The following is a 25,743-nucleotide window of genomic DNA, read 5'->3' on the forward strand; positions in this document are numbered from 1 at the left end:
GTGCGAGCAGAGGTGAACCGTCCAGTTCTCGAGAGCCGTGGCCCAGAAGGTGTGCTGCATGCGACCCCACATCCTCTTCCTTCCCGATTTCTCCTCCCGGCCAGCCACAGTGTGACAACATCACGGGAGGTGGCAGGGCAGTGAGGCAGCACCATTCAACTAGGGCTCTGACAAGAGGAGGAAATAAACTTCTGCCTTTTGGGCCATTCTGGTTTTGGGTCTCGTTATGGGAGCCAGGGGGCTTCCCAGGGGACTCGGTGGGTAAAGGATCCTCCTGCAGTGCAGGAGACACAGGTTCCCTCCCTGGGTCGGGAAGATCCCCTGGAGGAGTGCATGGCAGCCGGCTCCAGTATCCTGGCCTGGAGAATCTCATGGACAGAGGAGCCTGGTGGCTACAGTCCACGGGGTTGCAGTGAGTCAGATGCGACTGAAGTGACTGAGCACACACGCATGGGAGCCGGGAGACAGAAGTGCTTGAGAGCCAGATTCTGCGAGTTCGACCCCAGGTCCACCTATTTCCGTCAGCGTGACCTCAGGGAAGTCACTTAAAGTGTCTATAGCTCGGGCTCTTCACCCTGTGAGTAATGAAAACACCCGCCCCTGGCTGTTGTGAGGGAGCCATTCGTTCATTCCACGTGAAGCAGGTAAAATGATTCCCGTGGGGACTTCCCGGGAAGTCCAGGGGTGAAGACTCTGTGGTCCCAGTGCATGGGGCCGGGTTCCGACCCTGGCCAGGGAACTAGATGAGAGTTTGCACGCTGAAACTAAAGGCTCCTGTGCGCTGCAACAAAGCATCCCACGTGCTGCAGCTAAGGCCCGGTGCGGTCAAATAAAATTAAATAAATAAACGACACTCTTAAATAAACAAAATGACGCCTGTGAGTGTGGGTGATGCACCCCTTGAACCGAGAGTCTAACTCGCAGGCCTTCATCCCTGGGTCCACAACACTCAGAGGTGCTCTGGAGCCAGTCGGAGCGGAGCTGAGTGGACACAAATCCTCCTCATAGAAATACAGGAAGAGGTTTAATCAAGCTTTGTCTACAATGGAAAAATTCAGTTCAAACGGTACTTCTGGACCAAAGGGTGCATTTTTTTTTTTTTTTTAAACAGATATGACTCTTCAAGGTAACTGCGCTTTACACATAAACGGTTCAGAGGAAAGGAAGGTGAATTTTTCCTTATCGACTTCCTGTATTAAATTGTGTGAAATAGTCTTCGGTGGCATGATTGGTACAGAGTTCCTTCATATGTTTTTTCCTGATAATAAAACAAGGAGAAAAAGAAATCAGCAAATGCCTGACTTCCTAAATGTTCTACTTTTTATTGGTGTCTTATCCCCAGGAGACACAATTCATCCCAGCACTACCGCTCGAGGGGAAGAAGGGACATTTCGTCACTGCTGATTGGTTAGCCTTGAGTGCTGCAGTCCATGGGGTCGCTAAGAGTTGGACACGACTGAGCAACTGAACTGAACTGGCTGGTTAGCATACTGTGTGTGTGAGATGTGGGGACATCTTAGAATTCTGTGATTGTAAAGACGCTTGCTCCTCCCATTTGACTTCTGTGAGATGATCTCTTAATTCTCCCCATTTAGGCCCCCAAAGATGGAACCATCAGTCAACAGACATCTGATTGGAAAAAATACTGGCGGGTCCCCTCTGAATTCAAGCCAGAGCTTGAAGAATAGAGAGATTAAAAAGTTAAATAATGTGTTTTTAGTGACAGGTTCACCTACTGATCTGCATTTGACACTTTCTGTAGTTGGAAGTCTGAACTACTCTGGGGGCCTGTCCTTAGGGAAGAAGAGACTGCTGCTTCTCGGCAGCTCAGGAACCCCTCCCTCTGCCCGGCGGGCCCTCCCTGCAGTGGGCAGCTGGCACTGTCGTCCCCTGTGTCTGGGCCACATGCCTTCTCCCGGAAGCCCACCCGGAGTCCTCCCCTGGGGCTCCCGGGGCCCTCCGTGAACTCCATGACCAGCACCAGTGTCCGGGCCCGCTGGGCTTTGCCAGTGTCCAGGTGAGGACTGTCCAGGGACGGGTGTTTATAGAATGTGGTCACAGGGGAGTCTCAGTCCCTCCCTGGCCTGCGTGGGGACAGATGGCTTCCTAGCACTTGATTTCCGGCTTCCTAGCTCTGAGCCCTTTCCCTGCTCCTCTTTACCGGGTGGCTGTGCCAGAGCCCCGCTCACTGCTGCTACGGGGTGGGGGGCGGCCTCTGGTAAAAGATACCCCAAGCTCCTGAGCCTGTGGGCGGGAAAGCTTCAGGGAAGGTGAGCCAGGGGTCCAGGAAAGGTCGGTGGTTGCTCCATGGGCCCTGCAGGACACCAGCTCTCACCTCCCCTTTCCCCAGGCCTGGTGCCCTCGATGGTGCTCCCAGTTCCCAGCTCCCCGCCCAGCACTCACTGCAGGAGCTGCTCCCTGGCCAGGCTGAGGTTGCTGCAGTCCAGGGCCCTGCGCAGGCCACGCTGCAGGCGCTGCTGCTGCCGCTCAAACAGCAAGGTGGCGTGAGCCTTCTGAATCCTCTGCCGGTCCCAGTCCATGTCTCGCTGGCGCTCTTCCTCCTGGAGCCTCTACAGAGAAGAGAGGCAACTCACCACCGCCTGTCCCCCAGCAGGAGAGCCCCAGAGGGGACTTCTCTGGTGGTCCGGTGGCTGAGGCTCTGAGCCCCCAATGCAGGGGGCCCGGGTTCGATCCCTGGGCGGGGAATTAAGATCCCATGCGCCGCACTGAGTTCACATGGTGCAATAAAGACCCTGCATGCCACAGCTAAGACCCAACGTAGCCAAATAAATAATATATATTTTTTAAAAAATCCCTGGCTGTGTTCTAATTAAAAAAAAAAAAAAGAAGAATTGGGAACGATAGGGGGACATAGAAGCCCACAATAAGAGACAGAGTATTCTTAGCGTGATCTCAAGTTTCCAAATTATGTCCTTGTATAGAAGAGGAGCCCAGGGGACAGGACACCAGAAGGCATGTGGGGGGATGGGAGAGGGGTCTTCTGAGTGTGAGATTTCACATGGGATGGTTTCTTCTTTTTATGTTTCTCTAGCTTCTTATTTGGCACCCCACTCCAGCACTCTTGCCTGGAAAATCCCATGGATGGAGGAGCCTGGTAGGCTGCAGTCCATGGGGTCAGGAAGAGTCGGACACGACTGAGCGATTTCCCTTTCACTTTTCACTTTCATGTATTGGAGAAGGAAATGGTAACCCACTCCAGTCTTCTTGCCTGGAGAATCCCAGGGACGGCGGAGCCTGGTGGGCCGCCGTCTATGGGGTCTCACAGAGTCGGACACGACTGAAGCGACTTAGCAGCAGCAGCAGTAGCTTCTTATTAATTTTCTACAGAGACTGAAAATCAGACCAAAAATGCTGCTTTCGGGACAGATGGCCGACCTTCCTTGCCAGGCAGTCAGGCTGAACTACCATTGTGAAGGGCAGAGCTGGGCTTGGCGAAGCTGGCCATGTCCCCTGCATCCTGATGCCAGCCTCAGGCTCCTCCCACTTTGGGCTAACTCCCCTGCCTCACCCCCTGGCTGCCGTCTGTTTCCCCTCTCAAGGTGAGGTGCCCAACCTGCTCCCCATCTCCTGGTCCAGGCCACCGTCCCTCCCTCTCCCTGTGCCCGTCTGCTGGGAAGCTCACACCAACCACAGCATCACATGGATCGTGGCTGTCATCTGCGGACCCCGTGGGAGCCTCACCCATCCTCTGCAGGTCTGAGAACGTCTCCAAATCTCTTTCCTGTCATGATTTCACGTCATTTCAACATACTCAGAGATGACCCTTTCCCTGCTTCCCAGTGATTCTGCATCTTCTCCAAAGACCCCCTTCCAATCTCTCAGCCATCCCCCCCAGGGGGCAAACGATGCCCATGGTTCTCAAACTCCAGCAGGTATCAGAAGCCCTGGCGGGGAGGGGGCACTTGTTGAGTGTTTCTGGTTCAGTAGGCCTGGCGAGGGCCTGAGAATCTCCATCACTCTAGAGTTCCTAGGTACGGCTGGTCCAGACGGCCTGCTCTGGGAACCTCTGCCCTCACCCTGTTATTGCCAATACCACCCACCTCCGGAGTCTCACCTTGGAGTCCCATCCACCACAGTGAGGACCTGCCCCTCTTTCTCCACACCCTTGTTCCTACGAGGTTCCCCCACACTGTAGCTGCCAGTTCGGGGACTTGACACCTCTCAATGGCCCCTTGAACTCCATGTGTCTTCCTCCTCGTTCAGCCCAGCGTCCACAGCTGACACCCCTTGGCAGACACCTGGGCACCCTGAGCCTCCCACCTGGTCCCATTTGCCAGGCAAGCTCTGACCATTGTTGAGTCCCAGCTCTCCCGTGATAGGCGAGCATGGACCTACTCACAAGGGTTGCTTCAAGTTCATGACCGGGACTCAAAGTGGGGGGAGGGGGGAGCTGGGGCTGCCCGGCCACTCACCCCTTCCCCTTTCCAGATGACCTTGGAGCACTTTTGTTCTTGCAAAACTCCTACCCCTCACCCTCAGCTGCTGACCACTCTCCTATTTCGCCAGGAAATAGGGGCTCCAGAGAAGCCCCTCAAGGCAATACAGCCCTACCCACCCCTCACCCTGTGGCTGCAGTCAAGGCCGTGGTCCGTGCAGTTTCTGCCCCCGCAGGGAGAATCCTCTCCCCAGGTGACTCCCTCCACCTTCAGACCTTTGTTTCAAGGTCATGAGTCCCATGATGACCCTCCTCACTCCCAGAACTCTTAGCCCCCCTACCCCAGCCTCTGCCCCTGCCCAGCACCCAGCACCTGCAGGATCACTCCACTCTTGTCCTCCCCCACAAATGGAACATAGACTCCTTGAGGGCAGCTTCTGGGGCCCAGTGTGACAGCGGCTTAACTAGATGCTCCAGGAAGGCGGGAGGGAGCACAGAGCCACGTCTGAGGGCTGGGGTGGGTGGAGGGGGTGGTGGTGGAGGAACACTGGGGGGCTGAGGGCTTGGGGAAGGGGGGAGCGGACAGGCACCAGCTTCTCCTGGACTTGCTGTTTCTGCACCAGGCGGATCTCCTCCAGCTGCTCCTGGCTCATGCCCTTCCAGCGGTCGGGCACCACACGATGTGGCCCGAAGGAGCTGGCTGCCTGCTGCGGGTTCTCCGAGAGCAGGTCCCCACGCAGCATGTTGGAGATCTCGGCTAGGTTGTCCTCCTGTTCTTGTTTTCTCTCTTGAATTTTCTTTTCCGCTGACTCCAGGGCCTGCGCAGGGGAAGATATTAAGGATGATGCCCTGAAGGGGCTTCCCTGGTGGCTCAGACAGTAAAGAATCCACCTGCCATGCTGGTGACCAGGGTTCCATTCCTGGGTCGGGAAGATTCCCTGGAGGAGGGCATGGCAACCCACTCCAGGATTCTTGCCTGGAGAATCCCATGGACAGAGGAGCCTGGTGGGCTACAGTCCCTGGGGTTGCAAAGAGCCGGACACGACTGAGCAACTCAACACGTTGTCTGAGTGAGCCTGGTGGGACTGAGGTGCAGGCTGGGAAACCTTGCAGGGGCCCTTGAAGGAAGAATGTGCTAAACAGGGCTCCCGGGCGGGTGGGTGGAGACTTATCAGGTATGGACGTGGGGAGGTCCCTGGACCCCTGGCTACCTGGGCGATGCTGGGCGAGTGGGCTGGGCTCAGAGGATCACTACCAGTTGGTCACGTGCACAATCCCGGCAGGTCTTTGTCTGCAAGGATTTGCCAAAGCAGGGAGCGGCCGCCCCTCGTTAGGCGGCCATCTCCCCTCGGCTTGGCCTCACCCACCCCCAGGACAGGGCTGTGAACCCTTCCCTGTGGTCCTGGTCACCCTGGGCCAGCGGCAGGCCACAAAGAACTGCCAACCAAGTGATTTGCGGAAGTGGTGACTTCTAAAAGGTGTTCCTACTGCCCGGCAACCTCAGCCCCTGAGACAAATAAATTCCTGGTCAAATCCCTGCTTACATGAAGGCGATGGGTAGAAGGGACAGGCCCTGGCTGTGTGACCTGCAGCTAGACAGCTTCCCTCTCTGAGCTAGTTATTTCTCTGTCAAGTCAAGAGAAGGATGAAACCAGTTCTCTTTTATATTGGACAGACGGGGCACTTTGCTAGGTGCCCTCACATAGCAGGGGCTAAGAGGGAGGCCAGCCTGACTATACTACATAAGTGCATGCTTTGTGATTGGACAGGTCTGATTTGAATACTGGACTAATATTTGGAAGTCCAGTGTTTACATCTGCCAAAGCAAATCAGATTAGTACTCAGCTGTCTCTAAGAAAGTCAATTCCTCCCTCTGAGCCTGTTTCCTGATCAATTGAGTTCATGGTGCCTCTCTGACAGGGCCGTTGAACACAGTGACTAATAAGATCAGATAATTGTTGCAGAGATTAAAAAAAAACATATTCTGGGAGTCCACCAGTGGCGTAGTGGTGAGGATTCCTGGGCTTTCACTGCCATTGTTGGTTCAGGTCAGGGAACTGAGATCCTGCAAGCCATGTGGCATGGCCAAAAAAAAAAAAAAAAAAATAACTATGGCTATCACTGAGGAGTTGAGAATGCTGGGATACCCAGGGAGGTGGCTGTGTGTCTTCCCTCCCCTCCAGACAGGCCCGGGGTATACACCTGCTTCTTGTTGAATTCTTTCACAGTTGCACAAACCGCCTTCCTGGTGGCGGTTTCCAGATTCTGTAAGTGCTTGGCTGTCTCATCAAACTGCAGCCTTGTCTTCAAGTAGAGATCCTCTGAAAGGAAGAAAAATACAGTAAAAGCGTGTGTGCCTGCCCAGGGCTCCTTCCCAGATGTGCAGAGCGCCCTGTGGAGTGTTGTTTCTGGGTCTGCTTCTCATCACGCACCCATTAGAAGAAGGGGGGTGCAATGGAAGGCTCACGGGAGACACAGATGAGTTAACTCAAGCCAAGCTCTTAGACAAGTGCCTGGCAGCGCTGGCAATCATCACTGTGGCCTGGTAATGTCTACAGACACGACTGAGCACACTTATCTGGGTACCAAAGGAGAAGGGCTTAGGGGGCAGCACAGTAGGAGATAAGGTCAGACTGTGAAGGCCTTGCTGGTACTTGAAATAAATTTGGTTTTTATTGAGTAAGTGTGTTAGTCACTCAGTCGAGTCTCTGTGACCCTATAGACTATAGCCCATCAGGCTCCTCTGTCCAGGGAGTTCTCCAGGCAAGAATACTGGAGTGGGTTGCCATGCCCTTCTCCAGGGGATCTTCCTGACCCAAGGATCAAACCTGGGTCTCCCAGATTGCAGGCATATTCTTTACCAACTGAGACAATCATTAATGAGTAAACTAAGAAGCTATTGGTTTTGAACAAAGGATCCCACTTAATTTTTTACTTTTGGCCATGCTGTGAGTCATGTGGGATCTTAGTTCCCCGACCAGGGATTTAAGCCATGTCCCCTGCATTGGGAACATGGAATCGAAACCACTGGACCACCAGGGAAGTAGCAGCTTTATGTGTATATATATATTTGCCTTGGCATGTGCGATCTTCGCTGTGGCAAGCAGGCTCTAGAGCTCACAGGCTCAGCAGTTGCCATGCAGGCTTAGTTGTGCCATGACATGCGGGATCTTGGTTTCCCTGCCAGGGATCAAACCTGCGTCCCCTGCACTGGATGTCAGATTCTCAACCACTGGACTACCAGGGAAGTCCCTCAGCAGTTTAACTTTTTAACAGGATCATTCTGGCTATTGGGCTGAGAAGAGAGTGTAGGGGGGCAAGGGCAGAAGCTGGGAGGCCAGTTGGAGGTTATTTCGGTGATCCGGTTGGGATGTGCTGGCCTTTGAGCCTAGTGGTAGTGGTGGAGGCAGTGATGGTGGTTGGAACTCGAGATGACTTGCTGCAGGAGTGCGTGCGGCATCGGAGAGAACGGAAGGAGTCAAGAGGGCTTGGTTTGGGCTGGAACAACGGGAAGAACAGAGCTCCCATCGATGGAGGTAGACGGTCAGCTTCGGGGGATGATTCAAGTGTCTTACTGGACATGAACTGACCCAGGCTAGACCTATGTCTTTCCCACTGTCTTCCCAGCAGGCTGTGAGCACACTGAGGGTCAGACCAGTGCTGAGTTACCCTGGGAGCCAGGATCCCACGGGCGCCCTGATACACCACAAGCTCAGAAAGTGTTTCCTGCTTGATGGACGTGTCACTAAAGACGTCCAAATCCTGAAACACAGGTTCTGATGTCTCTTTGTTTGGCCATGTGGCTAAAGTAGCCTATTAGTGAGGCTTAAGAGACAAAAATGAAACAAGAAAAAAAAAAAAACTGGGGTTGATTTGTTAAACAAAGTATTGAGACCCACTTGTCTTTTGCTGTTACCTGCACATTTTTGGTTCTCCCGGCCAATCATCCGTTCCTTTTGCTGTTGCAGGGACCATTCCCTGTTTTGTTCCTCTTGGAATTTCTTCCTCAGATGGAAGTTTAAATCCTCCCCCATGAATTTCTGCATTCCTGATATTGTATTCCAAGCATCATGATCTGACTGCCGGGCTGGACGATCCTTCTTAAGGGCCAAGGGGTCAGAGAGGTCAAATTCACGGCGCATTTCCGGCCTCTGAAAGCTCTGTTGGAAATCATTGATAGCTTTACAGAGATTTTTCCTATCTCTCCTTTCCCGGTTTTCTGTTATGCATGCGATCTTGTCATTTTGTCTCATTTCAGCAGCTAGAAAAGATACAGCATATTCATTAGCAAAAGATTCATGGGAAAGAAAGAAATTTGAATCTCCCCAAAAAAATAATTTTTAGTGATTCTAAAAGTCATCCAACTCTCCCAAAGGTTAACACAACCATTAAAGGGTTAGAATTCTGAATATAAAAAAGCACCTAAAAATCAACTTTAAAACAAACAACCTAACCACAAAGGGGCAAAGGAAGGGAAAAAGCAAATCACTACAGAGCAGCCTGAATGATCAATAAGCGTGTGAAAAGAGCATCAGCCATTCGAGATGGGAAACATCCAATGAATTGAAGAAACATTTTAAAACACTGAAAATAGCAGGTATTAGGAAGGATGTGGAGAAACGTAGAGGTTTCTCATTTACTGCTTGTGAGAGTGTAACTTGGTGCTTTTATAACCATGGAAAGCAACTTGCCAACATCCCCTGAAGCTGAAAATGAGCACATCCTAGGACCTGTCAATGCCACGTCCAGGTCCACCAGGAATGAGCACTGGGACACAGTGCAGGAGAGTCACTAACATTGTTTGCAATTATTTAAAAAAGAAAAAATCTAAATCAACCACCAGCAGAGGAATAAAGAAACTGTGGTTAAAATTCATAGAAGAAAATATCATAAAGCAATTAAAATGAATATTCTGTATGGAGATCACCTATAAGTTCCCAAAATAGGTTGATGAATTTCTTAAATGTTGCAAAAGGATACATTCAATATATCTTTTATGTGAAAATGTAAAACACACACAAATTTTATATTGTCATGGATAAACCTACATGAAGGGTACAAGTACAGAAACACACATGGGAATGATCACACCTCTGAGGAGGGGAGAAGAGGAAAATGGTAGGATGGAGGAGAGCTTTAACTACTTCTGTGTAACATTTAATTCTCAAAAATCATTCTTAATATAAGATATCTAAAGCCAGGTTGGCAAAATGTTCACATCTAGTCTGGTGGTGGGTATATGTATGTCTGTCACATCATTTCTGTAAGTTTGAATTACTTTTGTAAAAAATTTTATTGAAGTATAATTGATTTACATTGCTGTGTTAATTTCTGCTGTACAGCAAAGTGATTCAGTTATACATACATATATATATATTCTTTTTCATATTCTTTTCCATTATGGTTTATCACAGGTTTCAATTACTTTTACACTACAATTTTAAAAGAAAATATGAAACACTATAAAGAAGAAAAGACCTGATGCTGGGAAAGATTGAGAGCAGAAAGAGAGTGGGGTGGCAGAGGATGAGATGGTCGGATGGCATCACTGACTCAAAGGACATGAATTTGAGCAGACTCGGGGAGATAGTGAAGGATGGGGAAGCCTAGCGCATTGCAGTCCGGGGGTCACAGAGTCAGACACGACTGAGCGACTGAAATGAGCTGATGAAGAAGAAAGTAAACTTCATTCCTCATGCCATCTCTCCAAATTTACCACTGCTCATATTTTGGTATAGTTCCTTTGTGTCTTTTTCTAAACATATTTATATATATTTTTAACTTATGTGTATTTATATATTTAAACTTAATTGATGACCCATTGTACATATAATTTTGTATCCTTTTTTTCTATTAAAAAATCCTTATGGTGCTTTAAAAGACATTGTTGGACATAACTGACATTTCTTAGTCAGTAGGTCCTCATCCTCAGAACACTACTTAATTTTCATAACTATTTGAGAATCTGACCCACAAGCCAGAACACTTTTACTTGAACCATGCCTGGTTCTGAGTCAGCTCTGGGGTGTGGGCTCAAGAGTGTGTGTTGTCTACTATTACCAGCTGTCCCTGGTAGAAGGTCTTGAGCTTTTGGCAGAGAATATGTGTGCGTATGAGGTTTTTCATACCTAGTTTTTAAAGAAAACAGAGAAAAATATACATGTCCGCTCACAATATATTTCCTACTCATAGAATTCAATAACTAATTTTCAAGTGTGGAAGAATTGGTGCATTAAGTCAACTGAGCACAAGAAACTGTGAAATTTTAAAAGGAAGAAGAGTGTGAAAATGACAAGGCTTTACACACATGAGGAATGTGACGTGGGTCTAAAGCCCTGAACCACTCAATGGCCGCTCAGAGAATGCTCACCAAAGGCTTCCTCTCTCGCTTTTTCAGTTGCTGCTTTTATGTTCTGGTCACAAACCTGAGCATCCCAGGCCGTGGTGTCACCCTGGGAAAGGAAAACAATGGGAGAGAATAAGAGCCAGACAATTTTATTCAGTTGATAACAATCCTACTTATCTTTTTATAAACCAAATCGTCTCATACCCGAATGCCCTTGTGTGCCTCTGTTGGTTCTTCAGCCTGTTTTAACTTTCCCTAGAGCTTCCTTCTCCCTTTCTTAGTCAGTAGGTCCTCATCCTCAGAACACTACTTAAGCATCACCTCCTCCGGGAAGCCCTCTCTGCTTTCCTCTCCCAGCCCTAGTTGCGTTGACTTCCCTGCATTATAATGTGACCATTTTAACGCCTGCCTCGTCCACTGGGCTATCAACTTCACAAAGTCAAGGATCGTCTTATCCCTCATCTCCAAGGCCTGGCTCAGGTTTGCCACAAAATAAGAACTCTCTCTACTGGCATTTGTCTGTTAAATGGACTGGAGGAAGTCCCTGGCAATGTAGAAAGTCTGGCTCAGAGAGAGGAGAACCGCATTCCAGTCTCTGGCCACTAACTCCAGGTAAGCTCGCTCCCCGCTGCAGGACTCAATTTGCCTGCCTGGCAAGTGACAGGGAGCAATTTTCGGTCTTGTTATGAGGCCTCCCTCATTCTCAGAAAACTCAGTACGTGGAACAGTTCTTCCCGGCAAAGCTTGGAGCCGTCCGCAGCTGTGCCTGATCAAAAGTTTCATTCCAACAGTTCATCATCTCTTGTGGCTCGCTGCTCGCCTCTCTTGTTTCCCCCGCCCCCTTGTCCCCCTCCCCTCCCCTCCCCCACCATTCCCTCCTGGCTCCTCTCCCTTCTGATCCGGAGGGTCTCACCCCAATGATCCTGTTCCTGGCGTTGAAAATCCGTTTCTGCCTGACCAGCTCCGCATGTCTTCTTTTGGCGAGGACAAAGTCCTCCTGCAGGTCCTTGGGCTGTGTTACCTCCATGACTGCGAATTGCTAAGAAATTCTAAAAGATTTCAAAAACATGCGAGATTAAAAGAAAATACAACAAAAATAAAACAAGGTCAAGCCCAGCGAGGCTGGCTCCCCAGGAGTCCGGGCAGGTGGGATGCGAGCCTGCCCAAGAGGCTTTCAATCCGCCTTCTCTCACTGCCCCAGAGGCATGGAGTCTCGGTTTCCTCGGAAACGTAAACAACTCCGGTTGCTAAGAAACAGCGCAGCGCTCGCCGGTGTTCTCGCTTTCTTCTCGCGAGACCGCACGAGGCGCTTCCCGCGCTTTTCCCGCCCGCGTGTGAGAACGCAGCTGAGGCTCGGAGAGCGCAGCCATGAGCCGTTTGGAAGTGCTGTTTGTGGAGAACTTTAAGTCGTGGCGGGGCCGCCAGGTCATAGGCCCCTTCAAGAGGTTCACCTGCATCATCGGCCCCAACGGCTCCGGTAACTCGGGACCTAGAATGTCTTCTCCCGCCGCAGTCGGCCAAGCCGCTTCTTGCCTGAGGAAACCTGAGGGAGGCCTCAAGGCCTGGACTCAGGCTCGACCCTCGCCAGCCACCTCAGGGACGGGGTGGGATGCGGGATGGGGTGGGAGCGACCCTCAGACTCCGTCCAGGGCGGGTTGGAAGTGGCAGGAGCCTCCTCTCACCGTCCACCTGGCCAACCGTCACCCTCTGCCCCGGCCCCGCGACCGCACCCCCCGGGGCCTGACCCTCGGACCCTCAGACCTCACCCCCGGGGCCTGACCCTCTCCCGCTGCCCGGCCCCCCGACCCTCAGACCTCACCCCCGGGGCCTGACCCTCTCCCGCTGCCCGGCCCCCCGACCCTCAGACCTCACCCCCAGGGGCCTGACCCTCGTCCCAGCTCCCCGACCCTCAGACCTCACCCTCAGGGGCCTGACCCTCTCCCGCTGCCCGGCCCCCCGACCCTCAGACCCACTGCCCCAGCTCCCTGACCCTCAGACCGCACCCGCAGGGGCCTGACCCTCGCCCCAGCTCCACGACCCTCAGATGCACCCCCAGGAACCTGACCCTCGCCCGCTGCCCCAGCTCCTTGACCCATAGACGCACCTCCAGGGGCCTCACCCTCACCCTCGCCGCAGCTCCCTGGCCCTCAGACAGTACCCCAACTCCATGATCCTCAGACCCCACCCAGGCCAGACCCCCGCCCTGCAGCCCCAGCCCCAGGGTTCCACCCTGGACTCTCCTCTCCTTCACCCCTGCTCCTCTGCCCTGTGGGGTCCTCCTCTTGCCCTTAGTCGTGGTTGCTTTCCTCTCTATCCCCTTGTCTTTCTCATCTAAAAAGACATAATGGGAGCGAGATCGGGAGGAAGACATTGGTTTCAAGGGGCTGGAACAACCATTTGGATCCAAGGAACCTTCGCAGGAATATTATGGAAATGACTGCAATAATTGAGCTTTCCCCAAATTCCTGGTACCCTTCTTTTTGTTTAATCCTCACAAATGCATATAATTCCCATTTTACAGTGGAGGAAACTGAGGTTCAGAGGTTCCAGATGACTTTCCAAGATTGCCCAGTAAGTGGCAGAGTCTGGACTGGAATTGGGGCCTGGCCAGGTTCACCTTGGCTCCATGATTAGAAAGAGTGGGTTAATGACCCAAAGCAGGTGGGAGTAAGCTCTAAAACAATAGTGACCTTGAGATTTTTCCCAAATCTGGAGACTCCAATTTGGCTTTCTCAGTCCAGATTTCCTTTCTTAGCTCAGAAACCTTTTTTGAATTGAAAGAGACCTGTTGACTCAGTAAATTAATTTATATGACAGATATGAATAGGAGACTTAAATGTGTGCTTTCTGGGCACACCAAATCTGGAATATAATTATTGTGGAAGTGTTGTAAAATTTCTGTTGCCTTTTAAAAACGGCTGTTGTTTAAGGTTTTCTTTTGCACTTAGTATATGTTAAAGAATGTGCTTAGTTACTCAGTCCGCCTCTTTGCGACCCCGTGGACTGTAGCCCACCAGGCTCCTCTGTCCATGGGGATTCTCCAGGCAAGAAACTGGAGTAGATTGCTATGCCCTCCTCCAGGGGATCTTCCCGACCCAGAGATTGAGCCCAGGTCTCCCGCATTCCAGGCGGATACGTTACTGTCTGACCACCAGGGGAGCCCATGTGAAAGAATACCTGAGCTTAGATGTATTCACACATTTGATTTCCTTGCCTCTTCTCTGTAATGTATTTACTCATTTTCCCTTTATCAGAAAACACTGAAAAAATGATTACTGTAATCACTCCTGCATTGTTATCCTGACTCCACTCATTTATCAGGAAGTTACTGAGCCCACCACCAGGTGATTTTCACCTTTTAACTGATGATTATGTGAAGGGTTGCTCAATTCCGTTTTGCATTTCCAATGGTGTGATACTTGGAATGAGTGTTTGTACAAAGTCTTGAACTCCACTCAATACACTTGAACTGAGCTCAAGTGTATTTTCATATGGTTAAGGACCTTTTGTATTTCTCATTCTCTGAGTTGAACTGAACTGAACTGATTCTCTGAGTTGCCCTTTTATGTTCTTTGCCCATTTTTCTGGTGGGTTGTCTTAGAAATCTTTCTAAAACATATCTGAAAAAGTCACTACTATTCCTGAAATCCTTTGTAGCTTCCTGTAATCTTCAGCATCAAGTTTAGTTTCTCTCTTTTCATTCCCGACCTTGCAAGCTTTGTTCCATCTCTGTATATTCAGTTCAGTTCTGTTCAGTTTCTCAGTTGTGTCCTACTCTTTGTGACCCCATGGACTGCAGCACGCCATGCTTCCCTGTCCATCACCAACTCCGGAGCTTGCTCAAACTCATGCCCATTGAGTTGGTGATGCCATCAAACCATCTCATCCTCTGTCGTCCCCTTCTCCTCCTGTCTTCAGTCTTTCCCAGCATCAGGGTCTTTTCAAATGAGTCAGCTCTTTGGCATCAGGAGGCCAAAGTATTGGTGTTTCAGCTTCAGCATCAGTCCTTCCAATGAATATTCAGGACTGATTTCCTTTAGGATGGACTGGTTGGATCTTGTAGTCCAAGGGACTCTCTGTATCAGTACTTACCCTCTTCTTACTATAATGTGCTAAGTTGCTTCAATCTGTCTGACTCTCTGCAATCCTATGGACTGTAACCCGCCAGGCTCCTCTGTCCATGGGATTCTCCAGGCAAGAATACTGGAGTGGATAGCCATGGGGGATCTTCCTAACCCAGGGATCAAACCAGAATTTCTTATGTCTCCTGCATTGGCAGGCGGGTTCTTTACCACTAGTGCCACCTGGGAAGTCCATTCCTAATAGAGTGGTACCTTGCTTTCCCGGTTGTACCAGTGATCAAGCTGTTCTCTTTTTCTGTAACGGTTATGTTTACCTTCAGCATCGCTTCCCCAACTTCTACTTCCTCTTTAAAATTTAGCCCAGAAGTGTCTCCTGCAAAGCCTACTCAGAGTCTCCAGTAATTAGTGCTGCTCTTAAGTGTTTCGTAGTTCTTTGTGTATTCATTTTAGCTTAGAACTTATTGTAGTAAGTTATAGTTTCCTGCTTTTAGTGGGAAGAGTATAGATTTTGGAATTAGACACCTAAGCCCAAAATATGATTGTTTGAGCATCTGGTTTTTTATTTATGAAATGAGGTTCAATAAAAATTGATAATATTCCTCACTGTAAGCACCTTAGGGGAAAATCCTACATACTGTTTCTTTTTAGCCTCAGTAATTAGGAGAATGCCTGATTAATAGGTGTTCCATAAATGTTTATAGAATGAAGGAATGAATTTGAAGAGGCAAGAGAGTGAATGTTGAGTCCAGCTAAGAGTCTTCTCAAAGTAAGGAGGGGTTGAAAAAGTAAAAGAATGGTAAGGAAGGAGAAGAATGGAAGAGAGATGCAGAGTTGAAATCAGAAGGGACTTTAGCAGCTGTTGGTAAGAGGGCTGCTGCTGCTGCTGCTGCTAAGTTGCTTCAATCGTGTCCGACTCTGTGCGACCCCATAGACAGCAGCCCAACCAGGCTTCCCTGTCCCTGGGATTCTCAAGGCAAGAACACTGGAGTGGGTTGCCATTTCCTTCTCCAATGCATGAAAGCGAAGAGTGAAAGTGAAGTTGCTCATTTGTGTCCGACTCTTAGTGACCCCATGGACTGTAGCCCACCAGGCTCCTCCATCCATGGGATTTTCCAGGCAAGAGTACTGGAGTGGGGTGCCATTGCCTTCTCCGTGGTAAGAGGGCAGATGAGTGCAAAAATTGGGGTTTTGAGATGGGAGAGTGATATTGTAATTTTTATATCTTTGAATACTTGGTTCATCATCAAGTGATGATAGTCTAAAATATTACTCTTCCAGAATTATTTTCCTGATGTTGATTTTGAGTTATTTATAGCAGAGGTTCCTGCTCTGACCGTTACAAAGCTTAACTTGGTTGGTTCGTTCATTCATTCATTTTTGTCAATAGGTGGTCTCCTGTATTGCAGGCAGATTCTTTACTAAATGACCTACCAGGGAAGTCCCTACTTAATAAATGTTTCTTGATCCTATCAGAAGTTACCTCTCCCAGTTACCTTCTGTTTCATCCTTCAGTTTGTTTCCTCACCAGTACTTACTATAATATATAATTCCTGTTTGTTTATAGTTTGACCTCTTAGTAGATTATAACATTCATTAGACAAGGTTGTTATCTCGTTCATTTACTGTATCCTTATGACCTAGGACACAAAAGAATTAATGTAATAAATGAGTTTGGATTAAGTTAAGTTTAATTGCTTAGTCATGTCCGACTCTTAGCGACCCCGTGAACTGCAGCACACCAGCCCACCCTGTCCATCACCAACTCTCTGAGTTTACCCAAACTCATGTCCATTGAGTCGGTGATGCCATCCAACCATCTCATCCTCTGTCGTCCCCTTCTCCTCCCGCCCTCAATCTTTCCCAGGATCAGGGTCTTTTCAAATCAGTCAGCTCTTCACATCAGGTGGCCAAAGTATTGGAATTTCAGCTTCAACATCAGTCCTTCCAATGAACACCCAGGACTGATCTCCTTTAGGATGGACTGGTTGGATCTCCTTGAAATCCAAGGGACCCTCAAGAGTCTTCTCCAACACCACACTTAAAAAGCATCAGTTCTTCAGTGCTCAGCTTTCTTTATAGTCCAACTCTCACATCTTTACGTGACTACTGGAAAAACCATAGCCTTGACTAGATAGACCTTTGTTGACAAAGTAATGTCTCTGCTTTTTAATGTGCTGTCTAGGTTGGTCATAACTTTTCTTCCAAGGAGTAAGCATCTTTTAATTTCATGGCTGCACTCACTCTCTGCAGTGATTTTGGAGCCCCCCAAAATAAAGTCAGCCACTGTTTCCATTGTTGCCCCACCTATTTGCCATGAAGTGATGGGACCGGATGCCATGATCTTAGTTTTCTGAATGTTGAGTTTTAAGCCAATTTTTTCACTCTCCTCTTTCACTTTCATCAAGAGGCTCTTTAGTTCTTTGCTTTCTGCCATAAGGGTGGTGTCATCTACATATCTGAGGTTATTGCTATTTCTCCTGGCAGTGTTTCCAGCTTGTGCTTCATCCAGCCCAGTGTTTCTCATGATGTACTCTGCATAGAAAGAAGTTAAGTAAGTAGGATGACAATATACAGCCTTGACGTACTCCTTTTCCTATTTGGAACAAGTCTGTTGTTCCATGTCTAGTTCTAACTTGCTTCCTGACCTGGATACAGGTTTCTCACATCTCTTTCAGAATTTTCCACAGTTTATTGTGATCCACACAGTCAAAGGCTTTGGCATAGTCAATAAAGCAGAAATAGGTGTTTTTCTGGCACTCTCTTGCTTTTTTAATGGTCCAGTGGATGTTGGCTATTTGATATCTGGTTCCTCTGCCTTTTCCAAACCCAGCTTGAACATCTGGAAGTTCATGGTTCACGTATTGCTGAAGTCTGGCTTGGAGAATTTTGAGCATTACTTACTAGCTTGTGAGATGAGTGTAATTGTGCGGTAGTTTGAGCATTCTTTGGCATTGCCTTTCTTTGGGATCGGAATGAAAACTGACCTTTTCTAGTCCTGTGGCCACTGCTGAGTTTTCCAAATTGGCTTGCATATTGAGTGCATCACTTTCACAGCATCATCTTTTAGGATTTGAAAGAGCTCAACTGAAATTCCATCACCTCCACTAGCTTTGTTCGTAGTGATGCTTTCTAAGGCCCACTTGACTTCACATTCCAGGATGTCTGGCTCTAGGTGAGTGATCACACCATCGTGATTATCTGGGTCATGAAGATCTTTTTTGTACAGTTGTTCTGTGTATTCTTGCCACCTCTTCTTAATATCTTCTGCTTCTGTTAAGTCCATACCATTTCTGTCCTTTATCGAGCCTATCTTTGCATGAAATGTTCCCTTGGTATCTCTGATTTTCTTGAAGAGATCTCTAGTCTTTCCCATTCTGTTGTTTTCCTCTGTTTCTTTGCAGTGATCACTAAGGAAGGCTTCCTTATCTCTCCTTGCTATTCTTTGGAACTCTGCATTCAGATGGGTATATCTTTCCTTTTCTCCTTTGCTTTTGGTTTCTCTACTTCTCACAGCTATTTGTAAGACCTCCTCAGACAGCTATTTTGCTTTTTTACATTTCTTTTCCATGGGGATGGTCTTGATCCCTGTCTCCTGTACAATGTCACGAACCTTAATCCATAGTTCATCAGGCACTCTGTCTTTCAGATCTAGTCCCTTAAATCTATTTCTCACTTCCACTGTATAATCATAAGGGATTTAATTTAGGTCATACCTGAATGGTCTAGTGGTTTTCCCTACTTTCTTCAATTTAAGTCTGAATTTGGCAATAAGGAGTTCATGATCTGAGCCACAGTCAGCTCCCAGTCTTGTTTTTGCTGACTGTATAGAGCTTCTCCATCTTTGGCTGCAAAGAATATAATCAGTTTGATTTCAATGTTGACCATCTGGTGATGTCCATGTGTAGAGTCTTCTCTTGTGTTGTTGGAAGAGGATGTTTGCTATGACCGGTGTGTTCTCTTGGCAGGAATCTGTTAGCCTTTGCCCTGCTTCATTCTGTACTCCAAGGCCAAATTTGCCGTTACTCCAGGTGTTTCTTGACTTCCTGCTTTTGTATTCCAGTCCCCTATGATGAAAAGGACATCTTTTTTGGGTGTTAGTCCTAAAAGGTCTTGTAGGTCTTCATGGAACTGTTCAACTTCAGCTTCTTCAGCGTTACTGGTTGGGGCATAGACTTGGATTACTGTGATATTGAATGGTTTGCCTTGGAAAGGAAGAGACATCATTCTGTCGTTTTTGGGATTGCATCCAAGTACTGCATTTTGGACTCTTTTGTTGACTATGATGGCTACTCCATTTCTTCTGAGGGATTCCTGCCCACAGTAGTAGATATAATGGTCATCTGAGTTAAATTCACCCATTCCAGTCCATCTTAGTTTGCTGATTGCTCGAATGTCGACGTTCACTCTTGCCATCTCTTATTTGACCACTTCCAATTTGCCTTGATTCATGGACGTAACATTCCAGGTTCCTATGCAATATTGCTCTTTACAGCATCAGACCTTGCTTCTATCTCCAGTCACATCCACAACCGGGTATTGTTTTTGCTTTGGTTCCTTCCCTTCATTCTTTCTGGAGTTATTTCTCCACTGATGTCCAGTAGCATATTGGATACCTACTGACCTGGGGATTTCATCTTTCAGTGTCCTATCTTTTTGCCTTTTCATACTGTTCATGGGGTTCTCAAGGCAAGAATACTGAAGTGGTTTGCCATTCCCTTCTCCAGTGGACCACATTCTGTCACACCTCTCCACCGTGACCCGCCCATCTTGGGTGTCCCCACACGGCATGGCTTAATTTCATTGAATTAGACAAGCTGTGGTCCATGTGATCAGATTGGCTAGCTGTCTGTGATTGTGGTTTCCATCTCTATGCCCTCTGATGCCCTCTCTCAGTGCCTACCATCTTACTTGGGTTTCTCTTACCTTCGACCTGAGGTCTCTCTTCATGGCTGCTCCAGTGGAGTGCAGCCGCTTCTCCTTACCTTGGATGTGGGTGGGGAGGTATTTATTTTAGGCAGATTTTAAATAAGGATTGATAACACTAATTTTTGTTTAATTCTGTTATCATCAGACTTAATAACTTCAGTTAATGTTCTATATATGTAACCTACATATGCTCAGGTGGTAAAGAATCCACCTGCAATGCAGGAAACCCCTGTTCAATTCCTGGGTGGGAAAGATCCCCTGGAGAAGGAATAGGCTACCCACTCCAGTATTCTTGGACTTCCCTTGTGGCTCAGATGGTAAAGAATCCACCTGCAATGTGGGAGACCTGAGTTTGATCCCTCGGTTGGGAAGATCCCCTGGAGATGGGAAAGGCTACCCCTTCAGTATTCTGGCCTGGAGAATTCTGTGGACTGAATAGTCCACAAGGTTGCAGAGTCAGACTTGACTGAAAGACTTTCACTTTCTCTATATGTAACCATCTTATAATAGCTTTCAATCTGCAGATTATCGATTAACCCCTCAAAAAGCCATGTTTCATACCTGTTAGTTAACTGAAACTTAGCTAAATATATTTGCAGCATTTTTAACCACTTCTAGTTCTTTTGAAAAAGACAGTGAACTTCTAAACTCAGCCATATTTCCAGTGATTTGCAATATTCTTCTATGTTACTCTTTCTGCTTTTGGCACTAGAAATTTAAATTGCTTGTGGATATGAGGGAATGAATGTGAAAAAGGAAAAACATTAAACAAAGACAGTTGTAGTTGAAATGACGCCGCACCTTGGAAGTTGTTCTGTACTATGTGCTCATGGTTGCAGAACAGTTTTCCATTTGAGTTGGGAGTCACCAAGATACCCCCAGGTTTGGTGATTCACTGGGAGGACTTATAGGACTCAGCATGTAGTTGTACCCAGGATGGTTACTCATAACAGTGAAAGGAAACAAAGAAACCTCCACAAAGGGAAAAGGCACATGAGGAGCTCTAGGAAACCAGTTGTAAGGTTCCATGAATCCTCCCCCAGTGAAGTCTGACAGGACAGGCTTAATTCTTCCAGCAACTAGTTGTGACACATATATGAGATGTTGTTAACCAAAAACTCATTAAAGACTCAACTCTGAGGATTTATATTAGGGAATGGTCACATAAGCACCTCCATTCCCCCAAATTCCAGACTCCGAGAAAGAAAGCAAGTGTTCAGCCTAGATCATATTGTTGATACAGTTTAGGCACAGTGATACATTCTTAACAGAAAGTGGTGGAGGGACTTCCCTGGCGGTCCAAGGGTTAGGACTCCATGCTGCTTCCACTGCAAGGGGCACTGGTTCACTTCCTGAGAGTGAGTGGCTTAGCACGAGCGCATCGGTTGTATTTCACTTTCCTTAGTAGCCTGGTTCCTTTGGCACTGGGCAAGACTTTTTATCATTAAAAGTAAATAACTTATTTCCTGTCTTTCCTTCCCCAGGGAAATCTAATGTAATGGATGCACTTAGTTTTGTAATGGGAGAAAAAATAGCTAATTTAAGAGTGAAAAATATTCAAGAACTCATTCATGGAGCACACATTGGAAAACCTGTTTCTTCTTCTGCAAGTGTGAAAATTGTATATTTGGAAGAAAGTGGAGAAGAGAAGACATTTGCAAGGACTATACGAGGTATTTTTTTCCTTGGGATAGCAGATATCAGAAGCAAATAACAGAACCTATTTGATTCTCCACTGGACTTTTCTTTAAGCAGACATATTTATTCAGATTCCCCTACTGTCAGATAGCGGTTTTTCTCCCTGGTTATTAGTTTAAAAATGAAAGAGGGAGTTTACCTCAAAGGTGGTGATACAATAAAAGTTATTCCTGAGATTCTTTATGTATCTTTATCTAGTTTTCGTAGTGATGAAGTAACTATAAATGCATATTTTTGGTTTGTATAGAAAGTTTTTCCTACCACCAAAAAGCAAATTGCATGAAATATTTGACTTTTTATTTTGTTAGGATTTATTCACAAATCCTTGTATTTCCTGAGTAAATAAGATTCAGAGTTACATACATACATATATATTTCTATTTATGCTAGGATTTTACTGGGCTTCTGTAAATAGATGCCTCTTGGTTGTTTTTTAAAAGTCCTAGATGAGGGTACCAGCATGGTTGGATGAAAGCTCTCTTCCGGTTGCAGACTTACCATTTGTGGATGGGACTTGGGAGCCTTGTAGGCCTTTTATTGCACAAGCAGCCTGATACTATTTATGAGGGCTCCACTCTCATAATCTAGGCGCCTCCTAAAGGCCTCACCCTCTAACACCATCACTTTTGGGTTTAGGATTTCATCACATGAATTCAGTGGAGACACAAACATTTAGACCATGAAACGATCCTATTTAAAATAGTAATGCCTCTCTCTCCTACACAGAGACTTCCATACCCCTTTCCTACCTCCATTTTACTCAGCACTTAACACTTTCCTACATGATATTTATTTTACTTACCTATCTCATTTTTGTCTGCCTCCATCACTAGGATATAAGCTTGAGATCAGACTTTTGTCTGTTATGTTCACTACTGTAGAATACTACTTGGCATGTAGTAGACACTCAGCATTTGTTGATTGATTAAATGCATTTTTTAACATGTATATTACTGCCATAACTGGCCATTTCAATAGTTGTTGATACATATCTGGTATTTATACTTCCCATAACAGCATTTATTCTTTCATTTTAGGAGGATGCTCAGAATATCGTTTTAATGATAATCCTATGAGTCGTTCTGCTTATATCACAGAGCTGGAAAAGATAGGCATAATAGTCAAAGCACGGAACTGTTTAGTTTTTCAGGTAAGTAGCAATAGTATTTTATTTTATTCATGATTTTGAAAATGTATCACTATATTTTATATGTTGGTGTGCTTAACTATTTTTGAAAGGGAACTGTGGAGTCAATTTCAATGAAAAAACCCAAAGAAAGAACCCAGTTTTTTGAGGAAATCAGCAGTTCAGGAGAGCTTATAGGAGAATATGAGGAAAAGAAAAGAAAGTTACAGAAAGCCGAAGAAGATGCACAATTTAATTTTAATAAGAAAAAAAATGTAGCTGCAGAGCGCAAACAAGCAAAATTAGAGAAAGAAGAGGTAAGATGTCATGAGGTAACCAATTAAGTGTTGCATACAAAACCTATGTTAGAATTGTAAGTATTGGTTTGGGGTTACTAAAATAATTCTTTTAATAACTTAAATAAAGCCCATTATTCATCAAAGATAAACTTTTTGGTATATTTTCCAGTTTGGGTTTCTGTCTCCGAAATAGGCAGGACAACTTGAGCTGCAAATGTGTCTGATTTTCCCAACTAAAATTAAACTTGAGGGATTTATATCTCATATGGCAGAGGGCCTCAGATTTTTGGATCTTATGCTTTTATACTTTAAAAATTATTGAGGACCCCAAAGAGTTATCTATCAATGTCTATTGTATTTGAAATTAAAACTGAGACATTTAAAAATTATATTTTGATGATTTATTTTTGTAAAAATAACAATAATAAACTCATTGCATGTTAACATAAGTAGCATATTTTTATGAAAAATAAACTGAGTTTTATAAAACCACATAATTAGAAGGGTGGTATTGTTTTACCTTGTATAATTTCATGAATATCTGACTTAATAGAAAACTGGTGAATTCTCATACCTGTTTCTGTGTTGAACCTGTGCTAAGACCTAGGAGCTTTACCCTCCTTTGGCTCTTACACCATTGGTGCAAATGTCAACACAGTGAAAAAGACAAATGAAATCTGAGTATTATTAGGAAAATAGTTTTGATTTCAGGGGCTCCATGAAAGGATGTTGGGGAACTCTAGGAGACCGTGGTCACACTTTGTAAATGCTGTTCTGTGGTACCTCTTGGTGCCCTTCACAGTGCCTGGTATAGCGCCTTGTAAACTGTTGATTATTGTTTGCCTTTAGAGTATTCTTTTATCAAATGCAAAGCAGATTTTGTCATTGTTTTGCATAAAACCTCTTCTGAAGCAGTGCTTTCCACTGCACTAAGAATCTAGTCTCCCTTCCCAGCCTGCTGATCTGCCTCTTGTTCACCTCTGAAACTTTAACTTCCTCTACTCTTCAGCCACATTGACCTTTATCATTTATTGAAAATACCACGTTCCCTTGTGTCCTAGAGCTTTTGCTGTTTCCTCTGCCTAGATAATTGTGTGCTTGATTTTTACATGGCTAATACTCTCGTTCAAGTTTTCATAAAGAAGCCATTTTCTCAGGCAGACATTTGCTGTCCACTCTCCCAATCTAAATTAACATCCCTTCCCTGGTTCTATTGCATTACCCTATTTTGTTTCTTTTGAAGCATATTTTGCTGTATGGAATTATCTTGTGTATTATTTATTGCTTATTTATTCTCTGACTCTGCTTCCCTCCTTGCCCCACTAGGATAACTTGGTTGTAATCTAAGAAGAGCAGAGACTGTTTCTACCTTATTCCCTACCATATTTTACAGCACATAGAAGAGGGCTTGGCACACAATAGCCAGTTAATAAATATTTGAAAAAATAAATGAAAGGTAGACGTGTTCCTTATTAGTGATATTTCTCTGCTTCAGATTTTTATAAGTGTGTGTGTTCTTGGTTTTGTCAGTGGAAAGGGATGGTGGTGTAAGTGCAAGTCAAACTATAGTATTTGTAATATACTAAAACAGCTTATAGCAGAGTAGAATTGCATAACTTTAAACATTATAAGGATAGTTAGAATAGTCCAACTTCATGATTATTTTTAACAACATCCTGGCAGATTGCTGTTTACCTGTTACTTGGAATATTTCATTGATTAAGAGCTTTCTTCTTAAGGTAGAACATTCCTTTTTTCTTTACTAATGGTACAATTGGGCTTCCCCGGTGGCTCAGAGGTTAAAGTGCCTGCCTGGACTGCGGAAGACCAGGGTTCGATCGCTGGGTCAGGAAGATCCCCTGGAGAAGGAAATGGCAACCCACTCCAGTACTCTTGCCTGGAGAATCCCATGGAGGGAGGAGCCTGGTAGGCTACAGTCCATGGGGTCACAAAGAGTCGGACACGACTGAGCGACTTCACTTTCACTTTCAATGGTACAAATACTCAGGAAATTCTCCCATCTCACATATAATTTAGAACTTTAACAGTCCTATTTGTTCTATTCATAGAAAAAATTACATTCTATAGAAGAAATTTTACCTGGAATCTTTGAAGTGAAAAAGGCTAGAAACTTTAAAAGTGATACTACTTCCTTTAGTTTACAAATGGGGAAGCTGGTGTCAGACTTGCTTGCCAAACTTCTGAGGTCAAGACAGAAGTGGGACAGGACTCAGTTAGTGGGTGCCCCAGATAGTTCTTTTGGAAAAGGAAATGGCAACCCACTCCATTATTCTTGCTTGGAGAATCCCATGGACAGAGGAGCCTGGTGGGCTATAGTCCATGGGGTTGTAAAGAGTTGGACATGACTGAGTGACTAACAAATGGTTCTTACCACCATACCACTGTGTGCATGAATATAAAATCCTTTACTGGTTTATTATAGAAGTATATGCAGAAGCCTTATCCAAATAATGGTACTTTGGGCAAGAATATCATTTGTTAATGACATAAATGAAAATTCATTAGAGATCATTTATTAGTACTCTAGTTGAGTTTATGAAAGATCAGTGTAAAATATACTCCCTCTTAACTGTTGTTGAACTTCACTGTTGTAGGCAGACCGTTACCAGAATCTCCTTGAAGAACTGAAAATTAACAAGATACAACTGCAGCTTTTCCGACTGTATCACAATGAGAAAAAAATTAATTTTTTATACACTGAGTTAGAGCGTGTGAATAAGAATTTGAGTGTCACAAGAGAGTCTCTTTCTCATCATGAAAGCATAGTTAAAGCCAAGAAAAAGGAACATGGAATGTTGAGCAGACAACTACAACAAACACAAAAAGAATTAAAGTGAGTTTTCAAAATC

At 45.9% G+C, this 25,743-nt stretch overlaps 2 protein-coding genes across 7 annotated transcripts in view; one reads left to right on the forward strand and one right to left on the reverse strand.

The window, feature by feature from the left end:
- Window positions 1-585: 585 nt before the first annotated feature.
- On the reverse strand, window positions 586-11,959 carry RIBC2 (RIB43A domain with coiled-coils 2). 2 transcript variants are annotated; one of them, XM_006063277.4, is made up of 7 exons: window positions 11,656-11,959; window positions 10,767-10,848; window positions 8,313-8,657; window positions 6,599-6,717; window positions 4,987-5,214; window positions 2,404-2,561; window positions 586-1,258 (listed from the first exon to the last, which is right to left on the reverse strand). In XM_006063277.4, the coding sequence occupies exons 1-7, from the start codon at window positions 11,767-11,769 to the stop codon at window positions 1,180-1,182; spliced, it is 1,125 nt and encodes a 374-aa protein (XP_006063339.3). In that variant the 5' UTR covers window positions 11,770-11,959; the 3' UTR covers window positions 586-1,179. The 2 variants fall into 2 exon arrangements, with proteins under 2 accessions (XP_006063339.3, XP_006063340.3); XM_006063278.4 differs by having other exon boundaries at window positions 2,404-2,570.
- A 75-nt stretch (window positions 11,960-12,034) lies between these two features.
- SMC1B (structural maintenance of chromosomes 1B) overlaps window positions 12,035-25,743 on the forward strand; it is an 82,636-nt gene continuing 68,927 nt past the window's right edge. For 3 of the 5 annotated variants that reach the window (XM_006063279.3, XM_044940756.1, XM_044940758.1), the window contains exons 1-5: window positions 12,038-12,219; window positions 21,235-21,423; window positions 22,486-22,598; window positions 22,688-22,891; window positions 25,489-25,727. In XM_006063279.3, the coding sequence (XP_006063341.1) occupies window positions 12,111-12,219; window positions 21,235-21,423; window positions 22,486-22,598; window positions 22,688-22,891; window positions 25,489-25,727 (854 nt within the window). In that variant the 5' untranslated portion in view covers window positions 12,038-12,110. Of the gene's footprint in view, window positions 12,220-21,234; window positions 21,424-22,485; window positions 22,599-22,687; window positions 22,892-25,488; window positions 25,728-25,743 lie in introns of all 5 variants that reach the window. The other 2 variants (XM_044940757.1, XM_025282691.2) reach the window with 2 other exon arrangements.

This window comes from Bubalus bubalis, chromosome 4, assembly GCF_019923935.1.
Source record: "Bubalus bubalis isolate 160015118507 breed Murrah chromosome 4, NDDB_SH_1, whole genome shotgun sequence".
NCBI lineage: Eukaryota > Metazoa > Chordata > Mammalia > Artiodactyla > Bovidae > Bubalus > Bubalus bubalis.